This window comes from Rhinolophus ferrumequinum, chromosome 4, assembly GCF_004115265.2.
Source record: "Rhinolophus ferrumequinum isolate MPI-CBG mRhiFer1 chromosome 4, mRhiFer1_v1.p, whole genome shotgun sequence".
Classification (NCBI taxonomy): domain Eukaryota; kingdom Metazoa; phylum Chordata; class Mammalia; order Chiroptera; family Rhinolophidae; genus Rhinolophus; species Rhinolophus ferrumequinum.
Window position 1 is genome coordinate 58809936 of NC_046287.1, and position 24663 is coordinate 58834598.

The following is a 24663-nucleotide window of genomic DNA, read 5'->3' on the forward strand; positions in this document are numbered from 1 at the left end:
GTTGTGTTCCCACTACTATTTTTATTGTATTGTTTACTTGACATATTCATTCTTTTCAAAATGGTAGATAGGGCACAACCCTTGCCTTCATTACCACTTTTGTTTATGTGCCTCAGTTAGGAATTTGTATTCTGTGAAATGGCTCTTTCCCATACATGTTTTAAAAACTGGGAACTCCAGGTTACTAATATGTGTCCAAGTTTCTACTATATACTTATTTATCCTTTACTTAATTCTTACCAAAATGTGGGGTAGTTTTTCAAATTAAGACAAAATGAAATTGTAAAACTAGGATAAAGGAGGTCAGAGACTATTTAAGGAAAGCCCCAGGGCAATATTATAGGAGGCTGGGGTAAGGCAGTGAGCCTCGTAATTGGCTCTGAGCTCCCTTTTAGGAGCTAAACAGGGGAACAAATAGGGACTCATCCATCTGAGAAGATGACTCACAGAAGTTTGAAGAGACGAACTTGCACTAAATTCTGAGAAAAGTTTATTACATGGATCTTTATAAAGAAAACAATAGGTAATGCAATTGATAATGTCTTCAATTGTAATTTTTGGAAGACATGGAGATGTTATTTACATGGCTGTTTTTGCTAAAAGCAAGGAACTAATACATTTGTCCAGGGATACTGCTTTCTGGGATCAAGTTTGATACAGAAATAAAACTTGGGGAGACAAGAGAAATGGACTGATGATATACCCTCAGTTTTTCTCATTTCATTTATTTGCTATAGTTAGAAGCCTATTCATGACTGAGTTCACTGAAGTGTAGACATGTGATGTTGACTGGAGATCAGAAAGCTTGAGATACCACGAGATGGCAGAGTTGATGATCTATTATAAAAATGAAGGAGGCAGACTACAGTTTGACTTAGACTGAAAGTCAACTGACTGTCTGGAGGTTGAGGGGAGCCAGGCCTGCAAACACAGCCGAGTGGGGAGCAAACACGTTGCATTTGTTAACAAATGAAGTTAGATGTGGCATATGCCATTTTTCACTGTTGTTTTCATGATCTACTTTGGAAATTAGATTGCAGGCACACCCATATGACCTTGTTTGCTCTAGTGTTACAAATATGAAATTATGTAGTTTACTTAATTCTCCAATGAATTTTGATGGGGTATTAATCAAGATAAAATAGTAAAACTGTAAGTAAAATAGTAAAATAGTAAAACTGTAAGTATAAAAAGGAGATTAGAAGCCATTTAGGGAAAGAGAAAGGACAATGTGACCAAGAAGCTGGGGTAAATGGTGAGACTAGTGCTTCCCTGTTTTCTTATCTATAGGGTTGTTATGAGGATTAAACAAGATAATTCATGGAGAGCAATTTGCCTATTCATTGTCCAGGACAGAGATGCTTAATGAATATTAATCTCCTTTACCCCCTTAATTTTCTACAGGCAAAGGGTTGGCCACTGAAGCTTTTGAAGAGAGACAATGAAATGGTCAGGATTATACTTGAAAAAAACTGTAGGTTTAGCAATAACAGAAGCATCAATTAGAAGTTTTAAAAAATTTACATTTGAGGTGGAACAACTTTGGGACCCAAGGAGCACCCCACTTAAGAGGCTTAAAACATTCTCTCATACAAAGCTTTGAATCCAAGAAAAAAATTTCCTTTTGGCCTTCTTCGTCTAGCTGTTAAAAGACAATTTTTTAGTGAGCCAAACGATCTCATATTTTTAGATTTATACTTAGGGAGTCTTGTTAGGATTCACTGTAAATTCCTTTGAGGCAGTAGTTTTACTTGTGTTCTTATTCATAGAACCTAACAGCACTGGGCAAGAAGGAATGCTTAGGTAATTGTGTGCTGTATTTTGAAGGGTTTTCCTTGCCTTAACCAGTCAGGTATTATTTGTAAGCATTGTGGTATGCAGAGCATGATCTGTTTAAAGTAGAAAATACTCCTATGTTAAGAAAAATGTGACCTCCTCTAAAGTAATGTGAATGGTAGTGGTTACTTCCTCTAAGTCTTTTTGGAAGACCGGAACTTACTCCAGTGAAGCTGATCAAAACATTTCTGGATCTTTTTTCCTTTTGTGGTACTTACTTGCAGAGTACTACAAGGTAATCCAGAGGACGATTCTGGAGCTCTAGACTCATTGGGGTTTGAATCCCATCTCCTCTATCTAGTAGCTATATGGCCGTGAATAGATTAGTCTGTTTTCTTATCTATAAAATGAGGATATCAATATTAACTACCTTATAAATGTATCAAAAGTTTATTCGTAAACACCTATATGGTAGGAACTGTTGACTCTCATGCAGACATAAAATTAACACGTGCCAAAGATTTTATTTAACTTACTATTCAATGACAGAACCAGGAAAGTGTTAAAAGCAGTTCAAATGAAGATCTGGCTTTATTCTCTACAGGACAAAATTCATTTGCATTGCCCCCATGGATAGGAATCATTTAGAGTGACAGCCGGGAAATAGTCTCACTATTATCAGTTTTCTGTAAATTAACTTCTACCGCTAGAGTTGTAAAATATCCTTTTCAAGGACAGGGCACATACTCTACATGGATAAAGCATCCCATTGAAGTGATTACAGTAATCTTTTTCACTCATTCTAAGTCTTTCTTTAGTTTTTCCTTGCATAGGGTTGTTGTGAAGATCGATAAGCTTACCTACTTAAAGTATAGAACCGTCTATATTTTTTACCGAGTTCATAGCAAATACTCGGTAAACATTAGACATTATTATCATTGACTTCAGGATCTATAGTATGTTCCTTTGAATACCCTCAGTAGTTGTTTTCTAGCCAAGGAAGGGATATTCAATTTTTTAGAAACAGCTAAGTCATTTGAAATCAAAGCTGTTAAATAAGAATACTATTTTGCTTTCAAAAAAAATGAAGTTTTTTTGACAAGATGAGAGTACTTTCAGTTGATTAAATTAAAAAAAAAAAATTCTTGAGGATTCTGGGAAAATGGTAGAGTAGGAAGCACCAGGAATCTGTATCTATACCTAGACAACAATCACACTGGCAGAATCTGTCTGATATAACTATTTTGGAACTCTAGAGTCTGTTGAAAGCTTGCAACTTCCAGGGGGAAGATGTGGATGGCAAATTGCATTTAATTTTGGTCAATTTCAGCTCTTAGCCGAATAGCAGCTATCCATCCTCTACCCCTAACCATATGGCAAGTGTTCCTGAAGCAGCTTGTACACAGCTTGTGGGAGCCAGGCTGGGCATAAAGAACTCTGTCCTCCAAGTATTGGGGATCTATGCTCTGATTACTGACTGCTTCTAATCACAGAGGTGGGCAGCCGTCATTGCTGTGCCTCCCCCCACTGTTGCAAGCTGGTTCGCCTCTAGTTGAAGTGACTTCCAAGGGATTTAAAGGGCTGGTGTCCTTTTTCTCTCCTTTATTTTTCAATTTTTCCCCTTTCAGGAGCCAGACTGAAAGACTAGGACATTCAAAACCAACTGAATATAGAGAAAATTAGAGATTGACTGTGCATGCCCAGAGAAAGGCTCAGATAAGACCTGAGAAGACATTAAGTTCACACCTAAGGCTGACCTTGGCACTGAGATAGTATACAACAATCAGAAAAAACAAAAACAATAAACAACAACAACAAAAAAAACCCAAAACACAGCAAACACCAGAGAAGGGGGAGAATCTGATTTCCAGAGTTATTGTATTATTAAATTCAAATGTTCAGTGTTCAACACTTAATCACAAGGCATACAAACAGGAAACTGTGACCCATTCAAAGGAAAAAAAATCAACAGAAACTGTCTCTGAAAAAGAACTAATGGTAGATATGCCTGACAAAGACTTTAAAACAACTATATTAAAGATGCTCAAAGAAGTAAAGAAAGATGTGGAAAGTCAAGAAAATGATGTATGAACAAAATGGAAATATCAATATATGGAAAACCTAAAAAGAAACCAAAAAGAAATTCTGTCTTATACCATATACAAAAATAAACTCAAAATGGATTAAAGACTTAAATGTAAGACCTGAAACCATAAAACTCCTAGAAGAAAAAATAAGCAGCAAACTCTCTGACTTTGCCCTTAGTGATATTTTTTCATATACATATATGTGTGTGTGTATATATATATCCTTGGGTAAGGGTAATAAAAGAAAAAACAAACAAATGGCACTACATCAAACTAAAGTTTTTGCACAGGAAAGGAAATCATCAAAAAAATGAAAAGACAACCTACTGAATGGGAGAAGACATCTGCCAATGAAACATCTGATAAGGTTTAGTAAATTTATAAAGAACTCATACAACTCAACACACACAAAAAAACAATCAAATTTAAAAAATCGGCAGAGGACCTGGACAGATATTTCTCCAAAGAGGAACTACAAATGGCCAACAGACATATGAAAAGATGTTAAACATCACTAATCATCAGAGAAATGCAAATTAAAACCACAAGAGATATCACCTCACACCTGTCAGAATGGCTATCATCAATAAATCAAAAAACAACAAGTGTTGGCAAGGATGTGGAGAAAAGGGAACCTTTGTTCACTGTTAGTGGGATTACAAATTGGTGCAATCATTATGGAAAAGTTTGGAGGTTCCTCAAAAAATTAAAAAATAGAACTACCTCATGATCCAGCAATTCCACTGCTGGGTATTTATCTAAAGAAATCCAAAACACTAATTCCAAAAGATATATGCACCCCTCTGTTCACTGCAGCACTATTTACAATAGTCAAGATATGGAAGCAACCTAAGTGCCCATCAACAGATGACTGGGTAAAGACGTGGTACATATATACAATGGAATATTACTAGGCCATAAAAAGAAAAAAATGAAATGTTACCATTTGTGACAACATGGATAGACCTAGAGGGTATTATGCTAATGAAATAAGTCAGACAAAGACAAATACCATATGATTTCACTTACATGTGGAATCTAATGAACAAAACAAACATACAAAACAGAAACAAACTCAGATACAGAGAACAAACTGATGTCTGCCAGATGAAGGGGGGAGGGAGACTAGATGAAAAAGGTGAACGGATTAAGAAGTACAAACTGGTAGTTACAAAATAATCACAGGGATGTAAAGTATAGCATAGGGAATATAGTCAATAATATTGTAATAAATGTATAGTGCCAGGTGGGTACTAATCGGGGGGATCACTTTGTAAATTATATAAATGTCTAACCACTATGCTGTACATCTGAAAGTCATATAAAATAATACTGAATGTCAACTGTAATTGAAAAATAAAAAAAATTATTCAGGTTATAATTATTTTAAAATGTATCCTTTTATTTGCTTTAGGCACAGCAGAATCTCAAGAAAACTTAGAGCAATTAAGAGAGAATAATAATGCTTCAATAAGAAGTCAAATGGAACTCAGAATTAAAGATCTGGAATCTGAACTCTCCAAAATAAAAATTTCTCAAGAAGATTCTAATAAAATAGAATTGGAAAAATATAAGCAATTCTACCTAGAGGAATTAAAAGTTAGAAAGGCATTGGCAAACAAACTAAACAAGACTAATGAAAAACTAGCAGAGATCAGTACCAAACTTCTTGTGAAGAAACAACAGAACAAATCTTTACTCAGCACTCTTATTATGAGGCCAGTCTTGGAGCCACCTTATGTTGGAAACCTCAATAAAAATTCTGTGCTTAATAGAAATGTTGCTCCAAGAGAAAACTTGGTGATTCCTACCTCAATCCCATAGACTTCAAATAATAGCGTGGAGACTTACTTGACCAGGATGCAGCAGGAGTTGGAAAAAATGTACCTAGAGAACTAAAAGAAGTTGCTACTGAATTTGAATCTGAATCCTATAGAACTTCTCCTCCAGGTTCTATTAATAAGTCTATACCAAGATATAGTTTTGAAAATATCAGAATAATATGTATACAGTTTGAAGAAAAATTGTGTGATATGAAACATAAATAGTAAAAATTTGTTTACTGGAATGTATACATAACATTTTGTTTCCCATTAAACGTATGACATGTGAAATCTTTATTAAAGAAAAATATTTTTGTATCAAAAAAAGAAATTCTGGAGCTGAGAAGTTTAATAATTGAAATATAAAAATTCACTACTCAAAGACAGATTTCAGCAGGCAAAGGCAATATTCAGTGAACTTGAAGACAGAGCAATAAAAATTATCAAGGCTGAGTAACAGAAAGAAAAAAGGTTGAAGAAAAGTGAAGAGAGCCTCAGGGACCTGTGGGATTCAACACAATCAAGAGGACCAACATATTCATTGTGGGAGTCCTAGAGGAGAAGAGAGACAGAAAAGGGCAGAGAGAATATTTGAAGACATAATGGCTGAAACCTTCCCTAACTTGATGAAAGACATATAAATGTCCAAGAAGCTCAACAAACTCCAAAGATGAATTCAAAGAGAGCCACACTGAAGACACATTATGATCAAACTTTCAAAAGCCAAAGACAGAGAATCTTGAAAGCAGAAAAAGAGAAGGGCATTATAACATACAAGGGATCCTCAGTAAGATTATCATCAGATTTCTTATCAGAAACTTTGGAGGCCAGAAGGCACTGGGTCAATATAGTCAAAGTGCTAAAAGAAAACTGTCAACCAAGAATTCTATATCCAGCAGAACTGTTCATCAAGTAAGGGAGAAATGAAGACATTTCCAGATAAACAAAAGTTGAGGGAGTTCGTGATCACTAGACACGCCCTGCTAGAAATGTTCAAGGGACTCCTGCAAGGTAAAATGAAAGGACACTTGACAGTAACTTTGTACATAAACAATCTGAAAAGGAAATTACAAAAAGTTTCACTTATAATAGCATCAAAAAGAATAAAATACTTAGGAATTCACTTAACCAAGGAGATTAAAGACTTGTACAATGAAAGCTATTAAACATTGTTGGAAGACATTAAAGACATAAATAGATAAAACACATCCCATGTTCATGGACTAGAAGACTTAATATTGTCAAAACATTAATACTTCCCAAAGCAATCTACAGATTCAGTGCAACCTCTATCAAAATCCCAAGGACTTTTTTGCAGAAATAGAAGAAAACCCATCCTAAAATTCATGTGTAATATCAAGAGACCCCAAATAGCAAAATCTATCTTGAAAAAGAACAAAATTGGAGGACTCACACTTTCTGATTTCAAAATTTATTACGAAGCTTCGGTAATCAGAACAGTGATAAAGTGATAAAGACAGACCTAAAGACCAATGGAACAGAATAGAGAACTCATATACCTTCACGTATATGGTCAAATGATTTTTGACAAGGGTGTCAAGACCATTCAGTGGGGGAAACACAGTCTTTTCAACAAATGGTGCTAGGAAAACTGGATATCTACAGACAAATGAATGAAGTTGAACGCTTACCTAATACCACATACAAAAATTTACCCAAAATGCATCAAGGACTTAAAACAAAACTCTTAGAAGAAAACATTACTACAAAAACTTCACAACATTGGGTTTGTTAATTTCTCTTGGATATGACACCAAAGGCACACGTGACAAAAGAGAGGGTTGACAAAGTGGACTTTATGAAAGTTAAAAAAAAAAAAATTTGTGCATCAAAAGATACTATCCACTGAGTAAAAAGGCAATCCACAGAATGGGAGAAAATATTTGCAAATCATGTATCTGATAAGGGCTTAATGTCCAGAATATATAGAGAACTCCTAAAACTCAACAACAGCTACAAAACAACCCAATTAAAAAATGGGTAAAGGACTTGAATAGACATTTCTCCAAAGAGATACAGGAATAGCCAATAAGCACATGAAGAGATGCTCAACATCACTAACCATTACGGAAATGCAAATCAAAACTAGAATGAGATACAACCTCATACCCATCAGGATGGGTACTATCACAATAATAGAAAACAAGTGTAGTCAAGGATATAGAGGAACTGGAACCCATGTGCACTGTTTGTGGGAATATAAAATGGTACAGTTGCTGTGGAAAACAATATGATGGTTCCTCAAAAAACTAAAAATAGAATTACCATGTGATACAACAATTCTACTTCTGGGTATATACTTATAAGAATTAAAAACAGTCTTGAAGAGATACTTGTATACCTATGTGTATAGTAGCATTATTCACTAGAGCCAAAAGGTGGAAGCAACCCAAGTTTCCATTGACAGATGAATGGATACACAAAATGTGGTGTATATATATATATATATATACAATGTAATATTATTCAGCCTTAAAAAGGAAGGAAATTCTGACACATGCTACAACATGGATAAACCCTAAAGAGAATTGTGCTAAGGGAAATAAACCAATCACAAAGAGAAATCCTGTATGATTCCACTTATATGAGATATTTGTAGTATTCAAAATCATTAAGACAGAAAGAATGGTGGCTGGGGGTAGGGGAAATGGAAAATTGTTTAATAGGTAAAGAGTTTCAAATTTACAAGATGAAAAGAGTTATGGGGATGGATGGTGGTGATGGTTACACAACTGTGAATGTATTTAATACCACTGAACTGTACACTTAAAAATGGCTAAGATGGCACTTATCTCACAACACAAAAAAAGGAAAAAAATCAATTCTTGAAGAATTCCAAATGTTTGAAATGTTTAGCCTTCCATGATAAATTACTTAAAGAGCATTACATGAAAAATTGATAATGTGCTTGCTTAACAATTCACTCTGAAAGCTTTGACTCATGAAGATCACAGAAGGAAGTTCGATGCATACAAGGATGGCACTACAGCCTCAGTGCCTGCTGGGACCTGGGCACAGATTAAACACAAATCTGTGGGGTCTTGTTGCAAAGTCACAGCTGATACATGATTCCTGCAGCTCGGAAAACCCAGATATGAACCTGTAAGCATGTTTCAGGAATAGCCATTTGGGGCGACAAGCTTATGACAAAGTATGATGCAACTATGTGAAGAAAATGTGTTGTCATGCTTCCAGTGTTGAGTTTTTCACAATAAAACAAAATACCACAAACTGAAAAAGTTCACATCACACTAATCCACAGTACTTCCCTTTCTACTTGGTTTTGAAATTCAATTTCCCCTTTATTTTAAAATGACACACTAATACTTAAACCAGTCTTCCTTTGAAGAGGTGACCAGCAAATGGGACAATTTATTCTGTGGTTTTAGTAGAGACCCTGAACTCCTCCATGTAGCCTGGCATGCACAGGACAGGCGCTGGCAACATGAAGATGTGAGCCCGGCCACTTGAAGTGTGGTCCTTGGGTCAGCAGCAACTGCACAGCCTGGGATCTCTGCAGAATGCTGGGCCCAACCCAGAACTCCTGAATCAGAATCTGCACCTGAACAAGATCTCCAGGCAATTGGAGTGCACAGTAAGGCTTAGGAAGCACTTACAACAGCGTGATAGCCCTCATCCCTCTCCTGGCCGCTCAGCAGCACGATGGAGGAAATGCATGCGTACTTGTGACTAGGAGGAAGGAAATGGAGGCTCCAGTCTTAAGACTTGTCACTGAATATCCGCTTTGTTTCCCACTTATTACATACTACCAGCCCTGCCTACTGCTAGCACTGCTGTGAGGACCAAACGGGGTCCTTGCTAACAAAGCTGGAAGTGATCTGGGCTCAGCCCGCCTCTCAGACCTTATCCTGTACCATTTTCCAAGTTGCTCATTGCTTTCTAGCCACACTGACAGCAGGCAGAGCTCGTTTCTACTTCAGGGCCTTTGCACAGGCTGCTTTCTCTGCCTTGAATGCTCTTCCTTTTGATCTCTGTGTATCTCGCTCCTTCTTGGTTCTTCAGATCCCAGCCTAATACAGTGAGATTCACTGAACTCAGTGAGAACCTCTCAGACTACCCAATCTAGTCACTCCCCGGTGAGTCAACCTGTCCAAATTCTCTGCCAGGCACTTATCACCACGTGAGTAGGCACACTTATTATCTTACTCTGGGTTGGTGTCTCAGTGCCTTGAACTGTGCCTGTCACACTGAATGCTCAATACATATTTATTAGATGAATGGCTAAAGAAGGTAAAAGTACTCTTGAAAAAAAATGGTACTATATGAATATAAAATGCATAAAACCTTCCTTGCTTTCATCTAGCGATTTCTCTTGGAAATGACAACAATATTACATCAATTACTCTACAGCCTATGACGTGTAAGTGAAAATCTCCTGCCTTTTTATTAAGCAAGAAAAGACTGGAATCCAGGCTGCTTGTTATGTTTGAAAGAAAGATGGTTCATTCACTGTTCACATCCCTCCTTTGGGTATTGGTGATAGTCTCTATTCACACATTAGTTTAATTTCATCCATTTCCCTTGAGAAAGCGAAGTGCTTAAAAAAGAAAAGTTGCTACTGAGGTCACAATATAGGATATCAATGTTGCTGTGCTAAGAGCTCTGGAAAAGGATGGCCAGATGGCATGGAGGCTGGCTTGGCCACGCTCTGAGATTCAGGGAAGGCTGCAGGTCAGCAGCAGGGAGGACATACTGCATTAGACTACAAGTCAACAACTCTCCCGAGGTTTTTTCTGCCACAAAACTGAAACTTAATAATGGTTATTGGTTTAGTTGTGACTCCCAGTTAAGCATGAGAGGAGTTGGTTTTAAGTCCTATTCAGAACTTCCAAAAGGTTAGTTTACACAAGTTAGTGACACGGCATAGAAGAAGACTGCAGTTGTTTTCCTTAACCTATTTAGACTCTTCCTACTAGGATGGTTAAATGAACTCTCCTGCCAGTATCAGGTCAGGGCTAATGACTGTCTCCTAATCACAGGCAGTGATATCTCTGTATGAACTACCTTCGCCTCACTTTCCTTAGTTCAAAAAATAACCACCAAGGGGAGGCGCACAAAGCGAAAGTCTCCATGTAACCGCCCAGCGTGCAGAATCAACAGAGTAAGGGCCCCATCTGCTGGTTCTGGCTAAAACAGCGGAAAGTTAGGACACGCAGCCAGTTAGGAATCTGCCCTGAGCACCTTCTCAGGGCCCAAATGATCCACAGCACTGCTGAGAAAAGTCTCTTGTCTTTAGGCACAAAGTGATATGAGGGGTATCTAAATATTTTCTCTCAGGTTCCATGTCTTCATTCTTCCTTGTTCATTTTTGGTTTTAAATTAGCTGTACTGCTCCAGAAGCAACCAGAGGTGCAATGGTTTTATATCGGATCAAGTGCTGCGAGCCTTCCTCCAAGTCAATCACATAATCCCTGAAGAAGGAGGAAAAAAAAGGTATCTGCAGAGCTTAGCTGATGCTCTATCAGGATGAATTATTTCCCACTGCCAAAGACACAGATGTCACTCACCTCTGCTCGTCTGTTTCTGGCTCTACCAATATGTTTTCTTGTCGTTCTTTCACTCTCAAAAACACGTATGAATCTAGATCCGGCTTGGGAACTGCCAGAAAACAGTAACGTCATCAAAAAACGCTCAGCTAACAACATCAATATGCGAAAAGTTGCTGTTGTTAATTATGTTGAGCACTAGGGATCCCTGACATAAAAGCATTTTAGGGGTAAGGTGGTTTGAGGAGAGACCTGGCTCCTCCTTGAAACAGCATACTTCCCACCCAGGGTTTCACACAACAACCACTCATTCGACAAATGATGAGTTGTTCAGACATGCAGAGAACTCTGCTACACATTTCAGAGGATCCCCGGACTTTGGGCTAACTAAGTGAGACTCAGATTTCACTAGGGCAGGCTACTCCTGCCCCCTCCCCGGCCCGCCCCACCAGCTTCCAATTCCAGGAGCCCGGATGTTGTCTTTGTCGGGGATCCAGGACAAGTGATATGTGAGTGCTTTTTTGTTGTTGTTTTTGTTTTTTAAGGAGGGCGCAGCTCACAGTGGCCCATGTGGGGATCAAACCAGCAAACTTGGTGTTATTAGCATTAAATGTGAGTGTTTTAGGAGGTGTCCACCAGTGTCAAGTACAAGCTCTGAAACAATGTCCTAGATCCAGTTCCAGGAATTCAAATGCATGCCCGTGGCTGCTTTAATCAACTGGATACAACAGCACTGGACATGATTAGGGATACGGTGCTTGCTCTATTCCAATTCTTCTACGCTGCAGACAAAACTGGCTGAACTGGACATGGTTTCGGCCTTCTGTTTCCCTCAGGCAGGTTTGCCAAAATGACCAATTGAGAGTTCCACAAATCTGGTACGGGTTTGGCTTTGATTTGCTCCTGGTGTTGTAGGCTGCACTGGTACTCTTCCCCCACTCCTAGCCCCCAATTCATATATTGACACCCTAACTCCTAGTACTTTAGAAGGTATTGGAGGTAGGATGTTTAAAAAGGTAATTAAATTAAAATGAGGCTGTTAGGGCAAGGCCTACTCTGAATGGTGTCCTTATAAGAGGAAGAGACACTGAGATACTTGTGCACAGAGGGGCAACCATGTGAAAAGGCAGCAAGAGAGTGGCCATGTGCAAGCCAAGGAGGGAGGCCTCGGAAGAAACCAACCCTGCAGCACCTTGATCATGGACTTCTGGCGTCCAGAACTGTGAAAAAATAAATGCCTGCTATGTGAGCCCCCCAGTCTGTGGTACTTTGTTATGGCAGCCTGAGCTGACTAAGACACCTGGTGAACCACATCACCACCATCCTGTTCTAGCTCTTCCACCTGCCACAGGGGTCACAATTAGCTGGGGGGGGGAGATGAACTCTCAGGGCTCAGTTGTACTTGAACTTGTGGCTTCAGCACACTAAGCTTAGCTTGGGAACAAAGTGGATTCCAGTCCCTGGAGCATTGCTGGATTTGGTCTAGCAATCTTACCTGACAAGGTCCTGCTTGGATATGGCAAGCTGTGACAAGATCGTATGAGGGGTATGGACTTTAACCTATTTGCTTGGGGTCCCCATTTAGTTGATCCAATGTTAGGAGTTACCACCAGAAGTCCCTCCCCTCAGCTCAGCAGAATTTTAAGGGGACTCTGTGAAGAGGGTGAGAGGTGGAGGCACTGGCCATGCTTTTCTTCCCCCACACTCTCAGTCCTGTTCCCCCTTTCCATAATGAGAGAAACTCCTCACGACAAAAAGATCAGGAGCCCTTACTACAGGTAACAAGAAATCATTAAAGGTTTCCTTAGCCTCCTATATAAATCCTCCTTGGTAGCTAGTCTCCTGCACAGTCTGAAATCTGTGAAGAAAAGATTGCTCCCTACCTGAGAGCAGAGACTAGACAGAAGAGCCTGGCACGGTGCAGATGTCATAACTGCTGAAGGAACAAATGGCTGAACACCTGAATAAGTTTACATTTATAAGAATGTAAACCTAACCTGAAGAACAAATAGCTACCCTTACACCTACTTTTAATGATCTTTTGTTTTTAACTCAGAGCCCTTCCACTCTCTCTCTTTTTTCCCCTGCTTATCTACACACTTATTTCTTCATTTTTGAGAGAAAAAGAGTACAGACAAATATCTGAAGATTCTTGGGATGTAAACTATGGCCCCTCGGGATATCTGAAAAGAGAATGTTTTGCTTACCTGACCTCAAGAGGTCCACTTTTTGTAAATTAGGAGGCATGTGTTTTAAGGCAACATTCTTTAGGTAGGTCTCTGTGTTAGTCATGTACCTGAAATACATAAATTCAAATCGCTATGAGAACATGACCGGTACTAGGAGCCCCAGGATTCTCAGACAGACAACAATGGCTCTGAGATCGGCTTCATGAATACAACCACCAAACCTCATGCTGATGAGCCAGAGAGAGAAAGGCAGTTCCCACACTTACTGCTCACTTACTCTTTGGCAAAGGCAAACTCTTCCGGAGAAAGGCTAGAAGGGTCCCCCTCATGGCGTGTTTTCTCCTTCTCAAGGATATGAGGAAAAAACTTCTCTATCTGGGAGCATAAATAAAAACCATCATGAAAACATCTGTCAAGATTCAAGGGTCAAACATACTAGTTTTCGGAAATAGGTTGAGATTAATATAGAAATTGACTTCAAATATGGCAAGTCTTTGTGATCAAGACTGTTTTTTAATAACAACCTACACTGTGGACTTCAAGAAGGCAGGTTTCAAAGAATTCAGAGGAAAGGTCAGGGTCCTAAAAAGGAAGTTTAAAAAGGATGAGAGGCTTTCATAAAAGGTAATCTGAAAATACAACTGTAAATGATACTTAAGAGGAAGAGAAGGGGATATTAACATATCGATGTAATTGTACAGGGTGTTCTCCTATGAGATGAAACATACAGAAGCCAGAAAGATGCATACAGAATACAGAAGCAGATAGAATAGTGCACTTAATTGTAAGAATATAACCAGCAAGGACAAAGCCCAGAATGAGGTGAGGCTTGGAAAAAATGCTAAGAACTAACAGGGAAAAAAAGTTAAAAGCTACAAAAAGACAAAACGGTGTGTGATTAGAAACCTGGGAGGGATTGGTCTGTTGTTTGAAGTCAATGGTCATGGTTATCTCTGTCGGGGAAACGCTCCTTGTAAGCAGGGAAATGACACTAGTAAGGAGGAATTGAAGGCCAAGACAAAAGAACACTTACCTCCTTAAAGGAGTTTACGCCTTTTGGCTTGGCCTAATTATGTTCCAGCACAAATTGACATTTGTATGGAGTTTAAGTGTATGAAGCACTTTCTCCTCTTTTATGTAAACTGCTACTACTACACTATCACTTAGTGTATTAAAAATATATGTAGTTCCATAATCTCAGAAGAATTAGTTCAAAAGAGGTGTGAAAGATTAGAGATAGGCAAATTTCCCAATTTTCAAAAATACAGAAGGTAAGGAATCTTCAAATGCTGATTAGTTTCCTTAACATTGATATGTGGCATTAGAATAGATAATTTAAAAGATGGTTTGTGAACTCAAAGAAAAGTACATGGTTAACATGACAAGGATTTACGCTAACAACAACAAAAAATAATTGAGGGTGGGTGGAGAGGCATATCGTGTGTCTCAATTTTTTTCAAAACATTGGTAACGTCTTCATGACACCTTCATGGACATAAACGTGGGGCTGGGTGATAATATAGATTGGGAGACTCATAAACAGTTGAATAAAGCATAATGATTCAATGGATAGATGTCAATCTGTAGGGAAGTCTCTGGTGGAATAGTCTATCATTGGCCCAATCCTTTTGAACGAGTCAGCTAAGACCTTTGATGACACACTCATCAAACTTGCTGATGACATAAAGTCTTAAGAGACAGCTAATTATTAGGTGACAAGATCAGGAACCAGAGACCAGGAAAATGGCTCAATTTAATAGGATGAAGTTTAAGAGGGATAAATATCAAGCACTATACTTAGGGGTCAAAAATCCAGCCATACAAATACAGGATGGTAACAGGATGCGGTAATAACTTAAAAACTTCAGATAAGGTTAGAATTAACAGTGAGGGCAGAATGAGTTAGTGTGATGTGTCTGACAAATCCACTAAGGTGATGCTAGGTGGCCTTACTACCATTTTAATATCCAGAATAAGGGAAGTGATCATCCTATTTTCCACAAACATGACCAAACCACAACTGGAATATTGTATTCAGTTGAGGCGGTATAATTAAAGAAGGATATTGACAAACTAGAACCTTTGTAGGGAAGCGACCAGGAGAGTAAATAGAAATAAATGGTTGAAATGTTTAGCTGGGAGGACTTCAATGAGACTTAGGAGCTGTCTTCAGATATCTGAACTATTCTCACATAGAAGAAGGTATTTGTTTTGTAATAACTAAGGGACAAGTGGAATCAAATGAGAAGAAACTTCAAGGAAGTAAGAACTTTACAAGGCTAAAACAGATACCATACAAAATAGGAATGTCTTACAATTTCATTTTATAAGTTAGATGGCCACAGAGCTAGTTAAATGTCAAGTGAGCACTGCCACACTGTAACTCCAGGGGGCACCATTCACACAGCAAATAAATAGACTAAAAATGTGTTCCCAGAAGTGTGCAACATATGTTCCATCTACGCTTCTCCAGAACAATCTCTTGCCCTCCTGATATCGGGCCTCAGCAGCCCTCCCAGGACCCAGCCCAATGTCTCCCCAGGACCCAGCCCAATGTCTCCCCAAGACGCTCACACTATACTACAGACTGCATTGCTTAACGCCTACAGGTATCTCCATGTCAAACCTTCATGAGCCGACACCGCAAGTAGCTGCTAAGGACATAGCGGATCCTCTCCATCTCCATTCGATGGATACTGACCTTCAGATCCCCCTTCTTTGCTCTCTTGAGATTTTCTTCCTATTAAACGGAAAAATGAAGTTTATAAAAAAATATGATATTCAAATACTAAGAACCTTCTTTGTTTAACCTACACACTCCCCACAAAGACCACTATCATTGGCAACACCGAGGACTCAAACACTACAGTTAGGTCAAAGGAGAACAAAATACTCATCGCGTAAGAGTTCCCATTGTCTTTTAATTTCATAATTACACAAATATATGACTACAGTCTCATTATAGAAAGTTCAAACAATACTCACTTACAGGCATACCTCAGATATGTTGCGGGTTTTGTTCCAGACCACCGCAACAAAGCAAGTAGTAATCTTTTTGCTGGTGGAGGGTCTTGCTTTCAATTTGTAAAAAACACAACATCTGTGAAGCACAATAAAACGAGGTATGCCTGTACTTTTATAAAACGACCATTTGAATAGAATCTGAATATGACTGGTCAGAAGGGCCTAGAAGAACTCCAGCCTAATTATGAAGGAGGTAATACAGCACACAGAAGAAATGTCTACAGGGTCTAAAAAGTAGTATTAAAACACCCGTTGAGAAACTGTAAAATATCAATGTTTTTTAAAGCTACTCTGAGGCTGATAATGACTTAAGCCTAGCTCATTTAAAACAAGGGCCACAAACTCAAATGTCTGCGGGGACTAGGCAGGTAAAGACATATGAGAAAGGCGGGCAGTCAGGGACTGTGGGGAACTGGAGCACAGTGAAAGGGGGTGACCTTTACCCTGCTCTGGTCAACTGTTCTCATGTAAAACTGTGGGGCTGGGGATGACAGGGTTTTAGACTTTTCATGGGAAGCTGAGATCCAGATATTCACAGGAACTCTCATGCTTTGTAAATGTAGATAACTAATTCAATATTAAAAAACAAACAAACAAACAAAAACATAGTCTGGCCCAACAAAACAGATTTGCTCTCAGGCCTCTTACTACACTGACAAATCATTTTAATGTTCTCTTCCTTTGTAATCCTGGGATAAGCAACTCTTACCATGTGATCTAGTTGTTCCATGACACATTCTATAATTTCAGGCTTGCTTTCCAGCAGATCAGGGGCAAACTTTTCATTCATCCAGGCCTAAAAAACAATGCCCCCCCCCGCACCAAATTTATGTATCAATCACTCACAACAAAGCAAAATAACCCTGTAAGTCTGTACATACCCCATGAAAATCATAGCCATCTCAGACAAAGAAAACTGTTTGCCTACCAGTTGGAAATACTGCAAATGTGTTGAAGACAAGCTGTGTTTAATAATGGCTTTTCTATTTCTCAAATGTTTTCAGTTATGATACCTGTTGCTGAGAGTAACACCGCTGGTATTCAAACAGTACCTTTCACCAAGTAGCGTTAACACATTTCAACTTCTTTACGAGCTATTTCCCACCAGGGGGCACCAGCACCTTTTTATTTTGAGAGATGAAAGACCACTTTACGTAAGTCTATACATCTTTTCATTCCTGAAGCTCAGAGCACTTTACAAATACTTTTCCATTCATCATCATAATATCTGAGATGAAACGGATATAGTTATCCTCATTTTATTGATGAGAAAGCACAGATGAAGTTATTTACTAACTGCCCTAGAATATAAAGGATCACAATACAAGTGGACACTCATCTGTTAAACAGTTTTGGAACACGAGGTTAAATCCCTAATAAACGACACAGGCCCAGAGGCTTGATACATTTCAGAAATTATCAAAGTTTAGAAAACTGAAAATTCAACAGGTGACTAAGGAAAACTATACTCATCTTTCAGTAACAGAAAATTTAGTTTTAGCATAGCTCAGCACTACCTGCCAACCAGGCTCAAGTGATTCCTTCTGACATCCTTGACTGTCTGGTCTGCTTCTCCAATTATCACCATCAAGACATTATTAAATACTGGGTGTTGCTACTACATTAATTTTTTGAGGTGCTCAAGCTTCTGCACTAGTGTTGCAGAAATTAACGAGGAGAACTTGTAATTTCAAGTAGCATCATGAGTGAGAAAAGATTAAATTGTCATAGAGAACTTATAAAGCAGTTTTAACTGACATTATTAAATATTAATAGAAACAAAAATATTTATGAAATACATATTAACATGAAGAATAGTGACATAAATACCTGTGAACACATAACATCATTAACAAATATTAGCATTTTAAAAGTCCCCGTGTGTCTCTGCCTCCTCAGATATAATCATTAGCCTGAATTTAGTGTTAATTTTCTGTACAGTTTGGTCACTACATTTGTTTGTATCTCTATAATTGCTTCCGAACCTTTTCATGACAGGCATTCAAAGAAAATGACAGCATTTATATGGCACATGGAAATAAAATGGAGTAGATTTGGGGGGAATTTCTCATTTACATTATGCAATTATGATACAATATAAAAACACTAGGGGAAAACTTATACTAATATAAAACTTTCAAATAAAATCTTTTTAAAATAGATTTTGTGTTTAAATCTATGGTGTTTTTAAAATAATCATGTTCTATATTTGAAATGGCTACCTCTGGTTCCTGATCAAAATTTTTTTTTTTTTAATTTATTGGGGTGACAATGGTTAATAAAATTACATAGGTTTCAAGTGTACAATTCTGTAATACATCATTGATGTATCACATTGCTAATTAAAAGTTTTAATGACAATGTGTTTATCACATTACACGCTAAACTGTAATAGCCTGTAAACTGTGTCCCCCGCCACCCCGCAATTCATATTGAAGTTCTAATTCCTAGCACTTCAGGATGTGACTGTATTTGGAGAAAGGGTCTTCAAAGAGGTGATATTCGTCAAGTTAAAATGAGAGTAGGTGGGCCTTTGGCCAGTATGACTGGTGCCCTTATAAGAGGAAGAAATTTGAACACAGACACACAGAAAGACCATGTGAAGACACCGTGAGAACACGGTCATCTACAAGCCCAGGAAAGAGGCCTCGGAAGAAACCAAACTATGTTGGCACCTTCATTTCAGACTTCTAACCTCCAGAGTTGAAAAAATAAATTTCTGTTCTTTAAGCCACCCAGTCTTTGATATGCAGCCTTAACAAACTAATACAATCATTAAAATGAGGAACTTCGCACTGTAGGCAATAACTTCTAAATTAATTTTTATAGGCAATCAAGAATATCCTATATGTGCTTCTAGAGCTGTGTTTATCAGGGGCCCTTGTCAGGTTGCTCATCAGGCAGTCCCATGCAGCCCGAGTCTGTGTCCAGCTGCAGCAGCTGTCCAGGTGATAGACCAACTTCTTGGCTGCATTCAGGACACTGCAAGAGAGCATCAGGCACGAGATGCAACTCATGCTTACCCACTGCCAAGCTGAGGCTGTGCTGTCAGATCCTACTGTCTTCAGGCTGCCTTCCAAGGAGCCCCTGACGACACCCACAAAAGGCAATGAGTCTGGGGGCTCTGGCTGCCCCAGAGAGTGGAGGGTAAACATCACCGAGGCGTTTGCAGTGCACTAGTTTGTGCCGTATCACCCAAGCTGGCAAGCTCTGCCTTCACAATAGTTTTGCAAGTGTTTGAGCTTTACATAAATGGTTTCTTTAGAAACATATATTTTTTTGTTCTGCGTTATATTCCTGAGTTATCCATGCTGTTGCAGGAACTATCTTTTACTCATTTTATTGCTGTTCCCCACCCCTTGTGTGTATATGCCACCATTTTTTATCCGTTCTATTGTTGAAGGATATCTGAGTAGTTGCAGTTTTTAACTGTTGTGAACAATGCTCTGAACATTCTGTGCATGTCTCCTGGAGTACACGTGAACTTGAACGTGGGTGTGTACTGGGCAGTAGAATCACTGGGCCACAAGATGTGTATGCCTTCAACTTGACTAGACAATAACAAATTATTTTCTAAAGTGACTGAACCAATTACATGCCCCCCACAGTATACATGCTCTCCATCTCTACGTCCTTGCCAATACTTTATATTGTTCATCTTTTCCATTTCTGCCAATCTGATGGGTGGGTATGCAGTGCTATCTCATTGCGATTTAAATTTTCAGTTTCCTGATTAGCAAAAAGGTTGGATGTTATTTTGATATGGTGATGGGCCATCCTGGTTTCCACTTTTGGGAGATTCCTATTAAGACTTTCATTTTTCTCCTGGTCAATTTATAAAGTTTGTGTATTATGTATACTAATCTTTTGCCAGTTATATATTTTGCAAATATTTTCCCCCAGTTCTGTGGCACGTCTTTTTATTCTCAGGAAGATGTAAAAACAGAGTTCTTAATTTTAATGTAGTTGAATATATCAGTTTTGTCCTTCATGCTTTATGCTTTTTGATTTCCATTTAATAAACCCTCTCCTAATAAAGCAGGGGCTCTTAAACTAGGGTCCCCAGACTAGGTAGGCAGATTTCAGGGTGTCTGTGAAACTCCTGAAATTAGATGTAAAATTCTATATGGGTTGTTCCTTTGATTTTGTTAGTCTTGATGGCGTGTACGTTAGAAAAGAATGAAGAACACTAAAGTAACAAACATGAGAGAATTCTGGAAAGGGGCAGTTAAAGGGAGACAACAAGGGGCCGGCCCAGTGGCTCAGGTGGTTGGAGCGCCGTGCTCCTAATGCCGAAGTTGCCAGTTCGATTCCCACATGGGCCAGTGAGCTGCGCCCTCTACAGCTAAGATTGTGAACAACGGCTCTCCCTGGAGCTGGGCTGCCGTGGGCAGGGCTGCTGCGTGCTGCCCTGTGCTGCCAGGAGTGGCCAGTGGCCAGCGTGAGCAGCCGTGGGCTGCTGTGGGCCATGAGCAGCCGACAGACAACCAGCAACCGACAGCCTCAGCCGGGGGAGTGCAAGGCTCATTAATATCAGCGTGGGCAGGGAGCTGTGTCCTACACAACTAGACTGAGAAACAACGGCTTGAACTGGAGTGGGGGGGGGAGGCGAGAAAAAGTGGGGGATAAAAAGGGGAGACAACAAGAATAAGGCAGTAATGTGTAGTGGATTAAGAGCATGAGTTTTGGAGTCAAAGAAACCTGGTTCATATCCCAGCTCTGCTGCCATTGTGTGACCTTGGGCATGTTACTTTATATCTCTAAGCTTCAGTTTCCTCATCTGTAAAATGTAGATAACAATAATACTTGCCTCACTGGGTTGTTGTAAGGATTATTACTACTCACAGCTAACATTCAGTGAGTGCTTGTCATGTCAAACAATATGCTAAGCACTTTATATATATATATATATATATATATATATATATATATAAAATCTCACTTAATCCTCACAACTCTATGAGGTAGCCACTATTATTAACTTCATTTTATAGTCAAGAAAGTGCTTGAGACAAGCTATATAACTTGCCTAAGGTTGCATAACAGACTAGTGGCATGGAGGGGTTTAAATACAGAGTCTGAACTAACTACCAGAGCTTCACAGTTAATTGTAAATAACAGTTATTAGCACACAGGAAATACTCAAACCATAGCTCTTATGACTAAAAAGAGAGACAGCCTAGAAATGATTTTAGATAAGCAATGGAAATATAGAGAATAGTTGACAAAAGAAAGTACCTGGGAGGAAAAGGAAGAGTAAGACCAGTTTAATCCTAAAAAAGGTGTTTCAGCTCTTTCTTGCTAACCCAAGCATTCTATAAGTAAACAGCAGGTGTTTCAAGGGACTAAGGCATAAAATTTACAAGTCTCCACTACAACACTTCTGTAGTCCATGAAACTACCAAGTAGCAAATCTTTGCTCTGTGAACTGTTCTACTCAATGTATCCAAAGCTGTCCCTTACTGGCCCCACTGGAGAAGTTTGTGTTTGACATGAGTTCTCTAACAAAGACTGTTCCCCCCACTTCTTATTTCTGGGCAGATGGTAAGACCCAGTCACTCTTCTCTTGAAATAAGCCTTGAATCCCATTTCATCGTTTCCTGATTCCCGACATTTGCACAGTTGGACTAAATAAAAAGGCTAAGATTGGCGCAAGGGGATTCTATTTGGGACTCTTACCTGCTCCAGCTTTTCAATGAGCTCTGCAGGAGTTAGGACCACTTCTTCACTGCCCGCATCAGAGTCCTGTGCCGTGAGATCCAGTTCCTCTGTCATCTTACCTGAAACTGGGAACCTATTAAGAATAAAAGAACCCATACCTTTCTATATGTTTTCCATTTATTTGCAAGAATAGGCAACTACATACTACAACAGGTTGTAAAGGCTCATTGGCAGTGGCTAGAGAATTCATAGGCTTTGATATTTTCAATTCTTTGCCTCCTTCAAACCTTAGGTTAGGTTATCAGTTCTCACCTCTTGTGCTTCCAGGCACAACTCTAACTGAGCACCTGTCACACCATGCAATAATTATTCGTCTTTCTGGTAGAGATCCTCTCCTCAGGGTCCTTGTTCACTTCAGTTTAAAGATGAATTACTCTGTGCCTGGCACTTGTAAGAACTGGGGACATACCATGTTTCCTGAAAATAAGACCTAGCCGGATCATCAGCTCTACTGCGTCTTTTGCAGCAAATATTAATATAAGACCTGGTCTTATTTTAATATAAGACCCGGTATAATATAATATGTAATATAAGACCGGGTCTTATATTAATTTTTGCTCCAAAAGACACATTAGAACTGATGGTCCGGCTCGGTCTTATTTTCCGGGACACACGGTAATTGCCTGTGTAGTCCCTGCGCTTAGCACAGTGCTTAACTCATAGCAGGCACTTAAAATTGTTGGGAGAACCAATCAGTGTTGCAAGGCCCAGCAACATCAGACTAGACAGCGATCCCAAAGCCCTAAGAAGATGGGTGGCAGGGACGAGAAGTCGTCCCCGGAGCCTCAGGGAAACAGAGCATATTCCTCTCCCTCCTCTCCTCTCTCGGTGCCACGAGTCTGGGTAACCACCTCCTCTAACACACACACACACACACACACAGCGCACGCGCACACACATACACACTATCAAAGGTCACACTCGGATGCTCACCTGGTCACCTAGGAGGCAGAGAGGCACCCCAAAGTAGCAGGAGATTAGGACGGGAAGCTCGTGGGGGGAGCAGCACCACTCTCCCAAGGAGAACCTGGGGGCAATTTTCTCTCCCGGACGTAATCAACCCTTCACTTCTCAGCTCCCGCGCTCCTCTTAGAAACGTTCCACCTAGCTAAACGTCACCGCGCACGAGCGGCACTGACCAATCACGACCCGGTGTCCTGGTGGCCCCCCCCAGGGGGCGGGGACTCGAGGCACTGCCGGGTGTTTTCCCTCCTTAAGACGCGGCGGGAGGCTGGTCCGAGTTAGCTCCGCCCACCTCGGCTAGCCGCGCTTGTGTGCGGTCCCGGCTAACATCCCCGAGGGACGGTCGGGAGGGGGCGCCACGCTACCGCGGCTGAGGGGACGAGGCCGTGTCTGTCTTCCGGCCATCGGGGAGCATCATCACCCGAGTATGCCCTGTCCCGTAGGGGGGACAACAGAGAAATGGCCTCTGTTAAAATCAGGTCACTTAGTGTGCTGGGTCATCTTCACCCACCAATCTTGGGCCCTTCTGGTTCCTTCATCTTTGCCGGCGCTTCAGTTATGCTACTACTTCCACGTCTAAAAACTTTTAGGCTAGTGGTTCTTAAAGTGTAGTACCAGATCACCAGCATCAAGGTTGTCTTGGAACTCGTGAGCAATGCGGATTTTCAGGCCCCACCCAGACCTGCTGAATCAGAAACTATGGGAGGTGGTTAAACAGACTCTCCAGGTGAGTCTGAAACAGATGAGGTTGGAGAACCACTGCTTTAGGCAATGCTTCCATCTCAGCTACTTGAGTCTAGGTTATTTTGACATTTACTCTTTATGCCGTCTCTACTTTAATGTAGGGCAAAACTATATACTATCTTTATCTTTTTCTTTGTGTGATGTCAGTTTTTCTTCTCTTAATTGCTGATGCTTTTCTCTCTGCTGTCTGTTTTCTGGAGAAAGTGTCACCTCTGACTCTCCTCGAAATGTGTTTTCCCTATTAGTCTGAAGACTCTTTTCTTTGCGGTGTTTCCTATGCCATATTGTTTGATTAGAAAAAAAAGTTTGGCTAAATGATAGGTTGATAGTACCTGCCTGATTGCAATCATGGTATAAAAATAATTACAATAGAATATAACTGAGTGAGAGAGTGGGCATATTTGCAAAGGGCTATGGAAGCTGGAGGACATCAAAGATGGACTCCAAAAGGAAGAAACATTTGAGTTGTGCCTTGCAAAATGAGTTTTGTTAATGACAAATAGATGGTCTTTTAAGGTCTATTTCTTTCAGCTCTGCATTTCAGTGATTTGGTAATCCAACGGTTTTTAGTTGTGGCAGATTGTATTTTCCAAAGATAGCTACTCTTATAAAGATCTCACCCCAGTACTCTTCTTACAATATGGCGTTGACACTCCTACATCGAGAGGTGGGGTCTATGTTTTTGCCTCTTTAATCTGGGAAGATCTTGGTAACTGCCTCTACCAAGAGAAGGTGGCAGAAGTGATGCTGTGTGACTTTTGGAGCTAAGTCATGAAAGGTGGTGCAGCTTCAGCCTGGCTCTCTTTCT

The 24663-nt window shown here is 39.7% G+C and overlaps 1 protein-coding gene across 1 annotated transcript; it reads right to left on the reverse strand.

Annotated features, from left to right (window-relative positions):
- Positions 1-8343: 8343 nt before the first annotated feature.
- On the reverse strand, positions 8344-23231 carry GINS4 (GINS complex subunit 4). Its single transcript, XM_033103866.1, has 8 exons — positions 23082-23231; positions 22107-22221; positions 17137-17223; positions 16030-16143; positions 13681-13778; positions 13422-13510; positions 11236-11326; positions 8344-11139 (listed from the first exon to the last, which is right to left on the reverse strand). Exons 2-8 carry the CDS (start codon positions 22200-22202, stop codon positions 11043-11045), a joined length of 672 nt encoding a protein of 223 aa, XP_032959757.1. The 5' UTR covers positions 22203-22221; positions 23082-23231; the 3' UTR covers positions 8344-11042.
- Positions 23232-24663: the final 1432 nt, after the last annotated feature.